General features: G+C 35.1%; 1 protein-coding gene across 3 annotated transcripts in view; it reads right to left on the bottom strand.

Annotated features, from left to right (window-relative positions):
- Positions 1-232: 232 nt before the first annotated feature.
- stmA (Protein EFR3 homolog stmA) overlaps positions 233-12,393 on the bottom strand; it is a 37,331-nt gene continuing 25,170 nt past the window's right edge. For 2 of the 3 annotated variants that reach the window (XM_089634803.1, XM_089634806.1), the window contains exons 11-18: positions 10,329-10,432; positions 10,096-10,216; positions 5,621-5,756; positions 5,380-5,487; positions 5,008-5,134; positions 4,801-4,886; positions 3,791-3,961; positions 233-2,238 (exon numbers count right to left, since the gene is read on the bottom strand). In XM_089634803.1, coding sequence (XP_089490929.1) covers positions 2,035-2,238; positions 3,791-3,961; positions 4,801-4,886; positions 5,008-5,134; positions 5,380-5,487; positions 5,621-5,756; positions 10,096-10,216; positions 10,329-10,432 — 1,057 coding nt within the window. In that variant the 3' untranslated portion in view covers positions 233-2,034. The remainder of the gene's footprint in view (positions 2,239-3,790; positions 3,962-4,800; positions 4,887-5,007; positions 5,135-5,379; positions 5,488-5,620; positions 5,757-10,095; positions 10,217-10,328; positions 10,433-12,393) is intronic. The other variant, XM_089634804.1, reaches the window with a different exon arrangement.

Below are 12,393 nucleotides of genomic sequence, written 5' to 3'. Positions count from 1 at the left end.
TTCAAAATTAGAATAAGTATTTTTTTAACACGAGGCTGCATCGCAACTGATATAATTAATGTATGCAATTGATTAATGAACTATTGTATGTATGTTATCAATTGTAAATGTTACTGGAATCACTGTTTTTCACAATAAATAAATAAATCATCTATCTATCTTCTCTATATTAATAAAAATGAATGTTTGTTTGTTCAAATCTTAAATCTCCGGAAGATTTTCACCGATTGCTTTGAAATTTCGACATAATGTTGCATTCAAATACGCATGTGTTTTTATTTACCTATATGAAATAGATGTCATCTGTGACAGGTAAAACATGCTTTTTTGAAAAGCAGCGGAATTTCCTGGACAAGCACGCTTTTAGACGTAAAAGCAACATGCGCTATTGTTTTTCTATCTGCACAGACAGACTGAGTCACAGCAACGCGTGGCGGGGTACAGCTAGTCTTAAATAAATATCAACATTGGAAAGGTTAAGTGACTGTACCACCATTTTGTAAATAAAATTATTGTACTAAAGTGTCAAAGTGTCAAAAATAGAAACAAAAAATGCAATCTTCTTTTTTTTAAACTTTTATTTGGGTCTCTCCTGATCAATTTACAAAAAAAGGATTCAGTCAGTTTACCTTTCCTATGACTAATACCTATATTATGTGCTTGTTAACTGCAAATCAAATGGCATTTTAGTTCAGATTGTTTAACCATATTTTCCTAGATTATGATATTCATCGATTCACATAAATAATATCCCATCCACTTTATTTTTAGGTAATATTGTCAATAACATTTATTAATGCATTAATGCAATAATTATTATCTCACAGGAATTCTTCACAATCCCTTTTTCGACAGCTAAGCAAGCATTACTACAGTATTTCCACATAACGTCATATCTCATACAACAAGATTCAGAATAACGTTTTAACATTTACGCACATTTCAGAACACTGAGGAGTTTGGAGTTAATTTAATTATAATCTAAACAATTTACTATTTCATTAATTTGAAATAGACAAGAACACAGTAGATAATGTTATAGGAGACAGCTAAATATTTGTGGAGTACAACACCGTAACAGTTTGTTACGCATTACAATAACAAAGTTACATCATCAAACTGGGAGCTATAATTGGTCATAAAGTAAGATTAACTTTTCAAAATTTTCGAGCGAAAACATCAAGCGATTAATATGTAATTATTGTTCCAATCCAAAATTATCACTAAGCTCGTTACACCCAGCAAAAATATAATATGTATTATTAGATGTCATTATCTTACGATATCGCTCGCCATACATTCCTTTTATTCGTGATAGAAGTGTAATATAATATATGTACATTTACATGTCGGCGTGGCCAGAGATACATACTTGATAGGTTAACTGAGCGATATCTGTAATATATATTTGACCGAGGCGATAGATCCTAATTAAATGCAATATATTATATCTTTATATAGCGAGAAGATATAGTATATACTTTACATTGTAGGATATATATATTATATTATCGTGATTTATTTTTGGGGTATTATGCCATGTTGTGCTTCCTTATTCTTCAACCAACATTTCCGACAGTATTACAGTGTCCAACATCAGGCAGATGTATATTATATTCATTCTTTATAACATTATTTTCGCCGCATAGAATAAAGAATAACACAAGAACTGCCTGGTGGGCGTGTTTCGTGTTTGAAATATATGTCCATACAAAACTGTGTTGCATCATGATTATGAAATTCAAATGGGATGGAGAAATACAATTTCAGGAAGTGTAAGAGAGACAGACCGCGTGCTAAATGGTCCAGAACTAAGAGGTACTAAGTCAGTGACACATTTGTTTCCATTCAAATTTATATGAAAGGCACTTCTAGTTTTCTTCTTTATTTTATGATTCGCCTTGTACCTAACGAGCTTTGCTACATTTGCATTTGTGAAAACTACCCTCGGATAAGTTATAATTAATACTGAGTAAAAATTCAAGTAGAGTTCAAATTGATTAGTACGTATTTTATTTCACGAGAATTATTGAGTTAATAGAGGAACATTTCGGGGAAGTACTTTTCGTAGGCGGGGACGTTCTGCTGGTGGCCGCGGAAGCTCTTGCGAATGCTGCTGGTGCGGGCGAGCGGGGAGCTCTGGCGCGAAGATCCGGAAGGCGAGTGCTCATGCACCGCCACCGGGGGCTCCCAGTCCAGCGAGTTGAAGATCTCCGACAGCTTATGCTGGAGGTCGTGCTGTAAGGGGAAGATAATCAAGTATTAAACAAAAGTACAGATTGATGTATAACACAATCCAGCACTATTGCCAACTATAATTAACTCGACATGAGTTTTTCCTCAGTTCCTATGTCATCTTCGGTGATCCAGTGTGGAGGGTTTTTCCAAGAGAAGGTGGAAGAGACGCATGCTCTAGAAGGGAGAAGACACAGCTAGCAAATCATTTCATAGCTGAACTTGACCATATTTTTGACACAGGAGAGTTCGACAATGCTTTGAATAAACTATGAAACCGGTTGAACGTTGAAGAGCTCACATTGAAATAACCAGACCCTGCGCTGAAAAGTAAAGTTCACTAAAGAAAGGCAGTCCAGTTTGCAGTGCAGTCCATTGTGGGACTTTTCTGCGCAGGATCTGAATGTTCGTTTTTAATCGAACTGCCTAGAGTAGCGATACTAAAAATGGTGAGGTCAGTAAATTATAACATATTTGACCGGTCGGTGGCAGAATTGACATCGCGTTTGGGTCCCACCCAGGCGTAGTGTGTTCAATCCATCACAACACAAGAAACATTTTCCGCTTACTGTGGTGGTAGTAGGGGTTTTCAAATTTATTGGTTATTCATAACCCGGGAATGTTTGTCTTTCTTTTTAGTTAAAAAAAAATATATATATATATGTAAAGAAAAATTTAATTTTCTTTAATTTAAGGCAATGCCGAGCTTGTCTCGTCATTGTGGCTGTGTGTGTCGTGGACTGTCACTGGCTGGATGTGCGCCACAGTACCTACACAGTCAACTCGATATTTCGTAATCTATGGTTTAAGACATAGTAAAAATAATCTATGGGTTGTGACAAGGCAGATTGATAGGAATAATTTCAACAATTGGTAATTGCTATCGTGATTAAGAAATTGACATAACAATTAATAACATTAAATGTCGTTTCTTTCCTTACAGGTAAAGTTTTGTTACTGAATGCTTTTCTTTATGTAAATCTTGTGAGATTAACAAAATAAACCTCTTCTTTCCTTACAGAGAAACTCAATTGTGTTTTAATTGACTGTGTCGTTCAAATCACAAGGAAAATATAATTATATATATTTTCCGATTTGGGATTTGTAGAAGTTTTTTACACAGCCAGCAATTTGCGCGCCATTGTAAAAAGGACTAGTAATTTATCAGCAGTTTTTTTTTTAATGACTTATAGGGATATTATAATGTGAGTTGCCTGAATACTGTCAGATTCATTTATTGAAAAATCACAAAAAGGGGAGACGGTTATGCCGCCTCCCCTTTCCCTGATGAGCTGGTCTATCAATTTGGATGTCTATGGTTTTGTAAAGTTTTGTGTTCATGAGTGAGGTATAAAAACATTGGGAAGATTCCAAGAGATAAAAAGCTATGGGTACAGCAAAATATTAAGAGATCTGTAGAAGGGTTCACTTTTAAGGAGACCCATTGTTTATATCATTAACTCCAGCTTCTAAATTGACGTCTCTTACTGTTACTGTCAATGAAGAGAAGAAATTTTTCACAAACATCAGCTTGGAGAGCGGTGTATGTTACTACCTTTGGCTGAGTCATGGTCTGCAGCTCGCTGAAGGGCGCCGTGCGGAAGGTCTGCGCCAACTTGCGAGCATGCTCCTCCCTCTCCTGCTGTTCCTTGCCCCGAGCCTCGCCCGTGTCGGCCAAAACGCGACGCATGCACTCAAATGTCAACTCCGACGGGGCTGGCTTCTGCTGTAGACAAAATAGAAAGAGGAATTATGATCACTTCTAAGGAATATTGTATTTCCTTTTAATACCATAAATTAAACTCGTCAAAATAATTATACAATTCAATGAATAAAAGGACAACTTATTGTAGAAGAATGTCCCCTCCAGCAGTTTCCAGGAAGCACATGTGCTGAACCAACTGACTTGACAATGCCGTTGACTGACTAAATAATCTCAGCATCTCACACTGGTCTTCTCTCACCAATTCTCTCTCACCATAAAAAAAGAATTAATCAGAAGATTTGACAACACATGGTTCATATAGTTACCTTTAGACCAACCTCCCTCCACAGGGATATGCAAGAAAGAATCCGATCCTCACATTGCAAACAACTTGTGGCGCGCAGTCCGTACTGAAATCACGAGACCCGCATCGCCGTCGATCATTGTTTAATTCTCGAAACGTAAAAACTAGAACGCTTTCATAACCTCATTCACACCCAAACAGTTGCTGTAGTTGTCATTTTTATATCCTGCCATTCTTTGTCGACTGTTTTGTTCCTAGCAATGATCTAAGCATTGTTACAAAATTTCTGACGCAAGCCATATTTGATTTCTCGACAACGTGAGTAGCGACAACCTCGCCCGGCAGGAGACTAGGGTCGCCGACGAGTTTACAAAATGTCGGCAACATGTGCTTGAGTACGAACCTCCATGCAGTGTATGGCGGTATTCGCCAAGACACTTGGATCGTCGAGTATCGAATACTTGTGGAAGAATATCCTTATAGGTAGGAATTTGAAGCTACATTAGTGAAAAGCAGTTAAAATTAATTAACTAAAGAATGAAATTTATTCGCTTACTCTTTGCACTCCTGGTGAACTGTTAACACTATCGACATCTGTGTTCTGGTTGGTCGACAGATCTGTAATGCTATCACGTCCATGACCTGAAACCAACAACAATAAAGTTACATAATACATATTAACAAATAATGTGTTCGATGAAATACTTTTAATATCATGTAGCATTTGTAATGTTGAAGAGTTTAGTTGAGCAATGGGTCTTACTGGTTTCCACCCAGCTGTGCCGCGGATGGCCGAGGTGGTGCATGGCAGAACCGCCAGTATATGGGCTGGCGGCCTGAAGACGGGACGCATCTATTCCCGAAGCTTTAAGGCAATCGCACAGGGCCATCTGAAATTTTAATGAATTGTACATATATAATGATGATAAAGCAACAAGTCGCAGATTTCATTGTTGGATTTGTTACCACTTCAATAATATATAATTAATAGTCAGATGCTCTCAATCTTCCTCTAGCATATCTCCTTCTCCTCCCCCCTCTCCAGATCTATCCAGCAACACTTCTTAATTGGTGGTGAAATAGTCACTGGATCTGGTTAGTTAGTCTATATTAATTATGGTGGATATAGGTTTACCTGGTCAATCATCAAATATGGCATCTTCGAAGGAGATTCACAATCCTCGTATTCGTCAGAGAGAGATGGTAGGAGATGGGAAGCATCATTGATTCTGGCTTCGATAATCTGCAATGAAATATTAAAAATTTGTAATACTTACACTAGTATTTCAATTAGGAGCACAGAAGTTATCTTACCACACCTTCATTTTCTACCGATTATAAATTTTGAAAGATGAGACAACATTAATTTTATCAACCTTTTTAGCATAATCGTCCAGAACAGACAGCTGAAGAGTATGTGGAATGAGAGCCAGCAGAGCTGCAGATAGAGCGTGCAGTTGGTAACGCCTTGAGCGAGATAGTGCTGGGTTTGTCAGGGCCAAGTGTTGAACTCTGAAAAGTACAAGAAATCATTAGAAGAGTTGTGAAATTTAGCAATAATTCAAAAATCAACCTGTAAAAAATACAGTTTTTTTACTATAATACAAAATAATTTTTTTTTGGTTTGACCGAGGTTTTAACCTTCCTGCCCAGGAACTGGAGTCTACAACTCTACAAACCTCGCCAAATGCCGATCGGGTAGGATCTTATTTCATATATTAACTGCTGTAATGTATGTCCATGTGTCGTCGCCCTAATTCGTTTTTGTCCAACAGACCATTTTTGGCGAAATTGAGTTAAGTATGCAGTTGTTCCCAGAAAGCATTCATTTATACGACACAAGTAAAAAAAAATTTTTTAAATATGTGTTTTCAAGACGCAGTTTGTCTTAAGTCCACCAAAATTAAACAACATTCCGAGCGTGTTTATCCAACACTTTGTCCTACATCCAAATTTAAAACGTGTTTTCTGCATAATTTTAAACATCTGGAACGAATTTTACTTAATCTTTTGCACGCGGCCGTATCAACTGTTGTTACGGCAAAAAGTCTATACTCACACGCGGCCGTATCAACAGTTGATACGGAAACTTTGACGGCCGATATTACAGCGCTCTTTCGTCATTAATGTATTTCTTGCTCGCTTGGACATTCGTAGAACTATCACGATGCTGACATCTACAAGTATTTCTCAAAAATAAAATTGTATTTCATAAAAAAAGATCCATAATCAAGTGCGCCTCTTCGCGCCTTTGAGTGCTTTAGTTCACAATTTTGTCAACGGATGGCGTTAGTACTAGTATGTTATCTGCGCTTGCGCGCGCCGAGTTGATCTGTGGAATCTGCGCCGATAACATTCTGTGTTCTGCTGTAATATTGAATTATTACGAAAAATTCAAATTAATTTGTTCACTTCAGAAATCATTTTTTTTTTGATTTCTTGTGTTTCGTCTAGCAAATTCAATTTTACTGTATCCACGAGTGACCATATTGTGCCGATTGCGCGTATTTTTTAACATTTTACTGTGTTACAAAACTGAGTTATTGACTTTACTATATACTTTATTAATTTAAATATATTTTGTTATATATATGTATTAGTTATATATTACTAAAGTGCGTGTTATTTTCGTGTTTTATATACTATTTCAAAATTTATTAGGAAACGTTCACAAGTTTTTAGTTTTTTAATTCATTTGATTTTTCGGATAAAAAATGGCCCATAGTTTGGAAGATGATGAAATTGAAAATATATTGAACGTTTTGGATTCTGATTATGAAATGTCCGAAGATGAATTTGAACCTTCGGAACTTTCAGATACAGAAACTCAAGCGAATGAGTCTGTAAGTGAAGAAGTGCTACACTCCTGGGTGTCTGGACCTCATATTCCAATAGTACACGAATTTGATGATTTTCAATCCGGCGTTTCTGTACAATTTAACGAAAATTCAACAGAAAGTGATTTTTTTGAACATTTTTTAAATCGCTCGATTATGAATGAAATTGTTCGAGAAACAAACGACTACCATACTTTTCTTCTCATTTCAAAGGAATTTGGTGCGAAGTCACGAATTCATAAGTGGAAGGACACAAGTATTGAAGAAATGTATCTATTTTTTGCAATAACCATGCTTATGACAAGAAACGAACATTTGACTATTGAAGAGTATTGGAGTACAAATATATTTCTAAGTTCCCCTATTTTTGGCCAGATCATGAGTAGAGACCGATATCAATTGTTGTTGCAAAATTTACATTTCTGTGACTCAAATTCGCTTCCTATAGATCGTCTTTATAAAATAAGGTTAGTTTTAAATCACACCCGAACACTATTTAAGGAGTCTGTGATACCTTATGAAGACCTATGTATAGATGAAAGTATCATTGTTTTCAAGGGTAGGCTAATTTTTAAGCAATATATTCCATCAAAACGACATCGCTTTGGAATCAAAATGTTTGTTTTGTGTGATGTGAAAACTGGATACATTCTAGATTTCATAATTTACTGCGGAGAAGGCACGGAAATTACAGATGAACAAAACTTGGGAATAACCGGCGCTGTTGTTACTACACTCCTAACTGATTATTTTGGCAAAGGGCACAATTTATGGTGTGACAATTGGTACTCAAGTCCAAATTTATTCAATTTTTTGCATTCGAAAAAAACAAATGCCTGTGGGACGGTAAAAAAGAACCGGAAGGAAATGCCAAAATTTATTAAACTGAAAAAAGGCAAATTTGAGTCAAAAAGCCGCGGTCCCCTTTTAGCATTAAAATGGTGTGATAAAAGGGATGTACATATGCTAACTACCTTGCACGATAACTCATTTAAGGAAACCAGTAAAATAAATCACCAAACTAAACAACCCATTCGCAAGCCTGCCTGTGTCATTGATTACAATAAATCTATGGGAGCTGTTGACAAAAGCGACATGATGCTGAGCAGTTTATCCTGTATGAGGAAGACCATAAAATGGTATAAAAAAGTATTTTTTCACATACTTGACCTATATTTATTGAATTCATTTATTTTGTACACCCAAGTGACAGGTATAAAAAAATCTCTAGCAGATTTTCAATTGGCGGTTATTATGCAACTAGTTGAGAAATATAAACCAGAGATTTCTCAAATACCAGAGCCTAATACATCAGCCCACCTCAACCCGTTTCGGGTTTTGCCTAAATATGCCGCTAAGCATATGGCCGAATTGATTCCATCAACTGGCAAAATAAAAAAACCGCGTAGACGATGTCGTGTATGCCGATTGAAAAATAAAAAAATGCAGTTAACGAGATACGTATGTAAAGAATGTGGTGTGTCTTTATGTATCGAACCCTGTTTTAAAGTTTACCATAGTTCCAAAAAAATGTGACAGACAGAGATTCCTCTAAAGTGCTTAAAAAACAATATTTATTAAGTGATATAAAATTTATGTGTTATTTTTAAGTGTTGAGTTTAGAAAAGAGTTTGAGAAAAAGTTTTCAGAACTAAAAATGATAAGTGATCATGGTGTCCCACTTATGTCTATCAACGCAGTGGCCTAAGTACACACACGGCGAGTGAATGGCGGGACCACATTCAAAAGATACGGTACGTCTTTGTATGAAATTTTATGTTTTTGTTTTTATAAACATCTAAGAGTGTTGAAACACGAGGATTTGTTTTCATATTGTGGAGAATAATCTGTTCTGTCTATATAGTCCAATAAATAATGCCAGAATGCTATAATTTGACATTTAATTGCGTGCATAGGTATTTGAAAATATGTACCGCGTACGGGTATAGATAAAACGGAGCAAATTAACGCGTTCAAAAGGTTAAAAATAATAATTTCTATCACTTTAAATCATTTTAGTAAGCTCAGAATTGAGCTAATTTCATTGGATATGCGTTTTTTTGTAAAAAAAACTTTGAAGCGCTATTTCTCCCGATTTACGTTTTGGTCTATTGGATAAAAACGAACTAGAGCGACGGTGTGTGTACATGAGTGCCACCAATGTATTGTCATCGACAACGGGTCTATCTACCGAATTTCAACTCGATCAGATGTCGGGAAGTGGGTTAATTCATTCATTTCCAAAAAAAAAAATGAAATTCAAATAGATGTATTTAACCTTTTGAACGCGTTAATTTGCTCTGTTTTATCTATACCCGTACGCGGTACATATTTTCAAATACCTATGCACGCAATTAAATGTCAAATTATAGCATTCTGGCATGATTTATTGGACTATATAGACAGAACAGATTATTCTCCACAATATGATAACAAATCCTCGTGTGTCAACACTCTTAGATGTTTATAAAAACAAAAACATAAAATTTCATACAAAGACGTACCGTATCTTTTGAATGTGGTCCCGCCATTCACAAGACGTGTGAATTTAGATATGTCACTTAATATAATAAATTTAATGTCACTTAATATAGTAATAAAATTGGTCTAACGCCATCCGTTGACAAAATTGTAAACTATAGCACTCGAAGGCGCAAAGAGGTTCACTTGATTATCGATGTTTTTTAATAAAATACAATTTTATTTTCGAGAAATTCTTGTAGATGTCAGCATCGCGATAGTTCTATGAATGTTCAAGCGAGCGGGAAATAAATTTATGTCGAGAGACCGCTGGAATATCGGCATTCAAAGTTTCCGTATCAACTGTTGATACAGCCGCGTGTGAGTATGGACTTTTTGCCGTAACAACAGTTGATACGGCCGCATGCAAAGAGTTAATTAATAAAATAGTAACAGTCAGATGCTAAGTAAAAAATATATATATATATATTTTACGTAATACATTTATATATGATGAGCTTATAATATACGTATATATTTTAGCTTAATCTTACCCCAAAACAAATTGCAGCATATCACAAACAGTCTCTTCTGAAGCCAGTTCAACAGATAAAAGTGCCAGCGTTGTGTAGATGGCCTCAATGTTCTCTGCTGTATTGTTTTCTATTTGCAGACCTGAACAACAAGAGATAACCAGTTTAAACAAAATGAAGGGCACAATTTTTTTTTTTCAAATCAAAGAATGCATTAATTTAAACATTTAAAAAATGAGTTGAATGAAATTTACCTTCATAGAGAGAGGAGTACATAGCCGGTCCATGTTTGTTCATGAATATCAAATCAGGCCTTGATGATTTCTCCAGATTCAAATCCAACTCTGCAACTTGTATGCTGAAAATAGAATTAGTTTTTACATAATCTTTTCAACAACACATCAGCAAAAGATCACTGCTATCCTTAGTGTCAGTAAAAATTACGGTAAATATACAGATTCAAGGGGAATCGGTTAATAAGCAGTTCGGTCAGTCTAAAAATAATAATTATCAACCGATAATAATATCATCAAAAATCAAAGGAAATAAGAGTAATTAATAAAAGTATTAAGTTAAATTCAACCAGCTTGAATTTTTGTTCTTTATATCACGTGTCGTAAGTCACGTGGTGCGAGCGAATTCCATATCGCTCATCGAGAAACGTCAACCGGGAATATCAATTATCTATATGCGCAGAGCGTGGATGTCGACCACAGTATTTAAATTTGTCTGAAACATGAACGGCGCTCGCCAAAGCCTCTTAAACTCTTGGGTGAGATGGAGCCACTTTAGTTTACAGTTCGCATACCGATTAATCCAGTAGGTGGGGATAGATTGGCAATATTTTATGCGCACTACCCATTTTTGTGAGTACAAGCCACCACTGTAAATAAGCACATTTTATTTAAAAAAAAACACTTGTATTAGTTAGATAACAACGAGACAGCTATTTCAGCAAAATGGAAATGGAAAATATTGCATTTTAACCCCTCAGGTTATTGACTGTTATATTTCTGTCAGAAAGTCGAAGAATTTGTGTGCATTTCTGCTTCTCAATTAAATTCAAATAAATGGGATATTTCTAAAAGTATCCCAAAGTTAAAAACTGTTTTTGAGAGGTGTTGAAATAGGCTTTCAAATTTTATTATTAGAATCAAACATAAAGTTTTATAAATAGCACCTAACATTTTTTCATCTAAACCAATTACTGATAAAGAACAAACATTTTTTTAGACAACATCACTACCACCTCACTTTTATGTTGTTTCATATAAAAAATAATTAGTAGAAAATTCACAAATTTTTTCTTTAATTGCAGTCGGAACCATTGGTTTCATAGAAGTGTACGTTTCTATAAGTCTGTGATTAAATTCTAACTGGTTTGTTAACTGATATAAAGCTTGGTGTTTTCTCTTTCTAAAACTGTTTAGTTCATATTTCTAACTATGACGGAGAGGGAGACACAATGTATTCTATGAGACCATACGAGCTGTTCCGAAAAGTGAACAAATTGACTCTACAGGTATTAACTGTTTGTTATTATTTTTTTGGTAAACTAATGTTTTTAAGACATGATTTTTTATGCATAGCACAAAGGGTAACAATTATTTTACAAGCAATAATTGTTACCCTTTGTGCTATGCATAAAAAATCTTGTCTTAAAAACATTAGTTTACCAAAAAAATAATAATTAATATTTGACAAGTTCAAGTATTTCACCGAAAAATGTAGACAATTTGTCTCGACGCCATCTAGTGAGAGAGTTAGCACTTACAATGCCTTTCTCATATAAAATAAAGTTGGTTGTTTTCAGGTGAAAAAATGTAACAAGCAGTAATTGTTGAATGAAACACTAGTATATATTGAATCATTTCGCGGGTAAGAGATAAGCCGCCATAGCTCAGTGGTCAGAGCTGTCGACCGGAAATCGAAGGGACACGGGTTCGAGTCCCGTTGGCGTCATGTATCTTTTATCAGGAGATTTTTCAATGTGGATGAGTGTTTCAGGCGAATAATTATTGCTTGTAAAATAATTATTAACTGTTTGTTCCCAAAACCGAACAAATTTGCCTGATTAGTTAATAGATATTTCGTTCAAAATATGGATAATTTCTTCACGCCATGTTTTGATATGAAACTAAGAACCTGTTCTAGTTTGTTATTTTCATAGTTCGGGTTAAAACTTTCACATCAATAACAATGACCGCCAAGGGAACAATCAATTCTAATTTTCGCAAAATAACTATTAAAAATTTCTGGAAATAGTTTTTCTTATTGTTATCTATTAACAATGTATTTTTTTAAATAAAATGTGCCTAT

Source organism: Hesperophylax consimilis, chromosome 8, assembly GCF_061612785.1.
Source record: "Hesperophylax consimilis isolate HC1 chromosome 8, BYU_Hcon_1.0, whole genome shotgun sequence".
In the NCBI taxonomy this organism is placed as follows: domain Eukaryota; kingdom Metazoa; phylum Arthropoda; class Insecta; order Trichoptera; family Limnephilidae; genus Hesperophylax; species Hesperophylax consimilis.
This window is presented reverse-complemented; position numbering and strand designations above follow the sequence as displayed.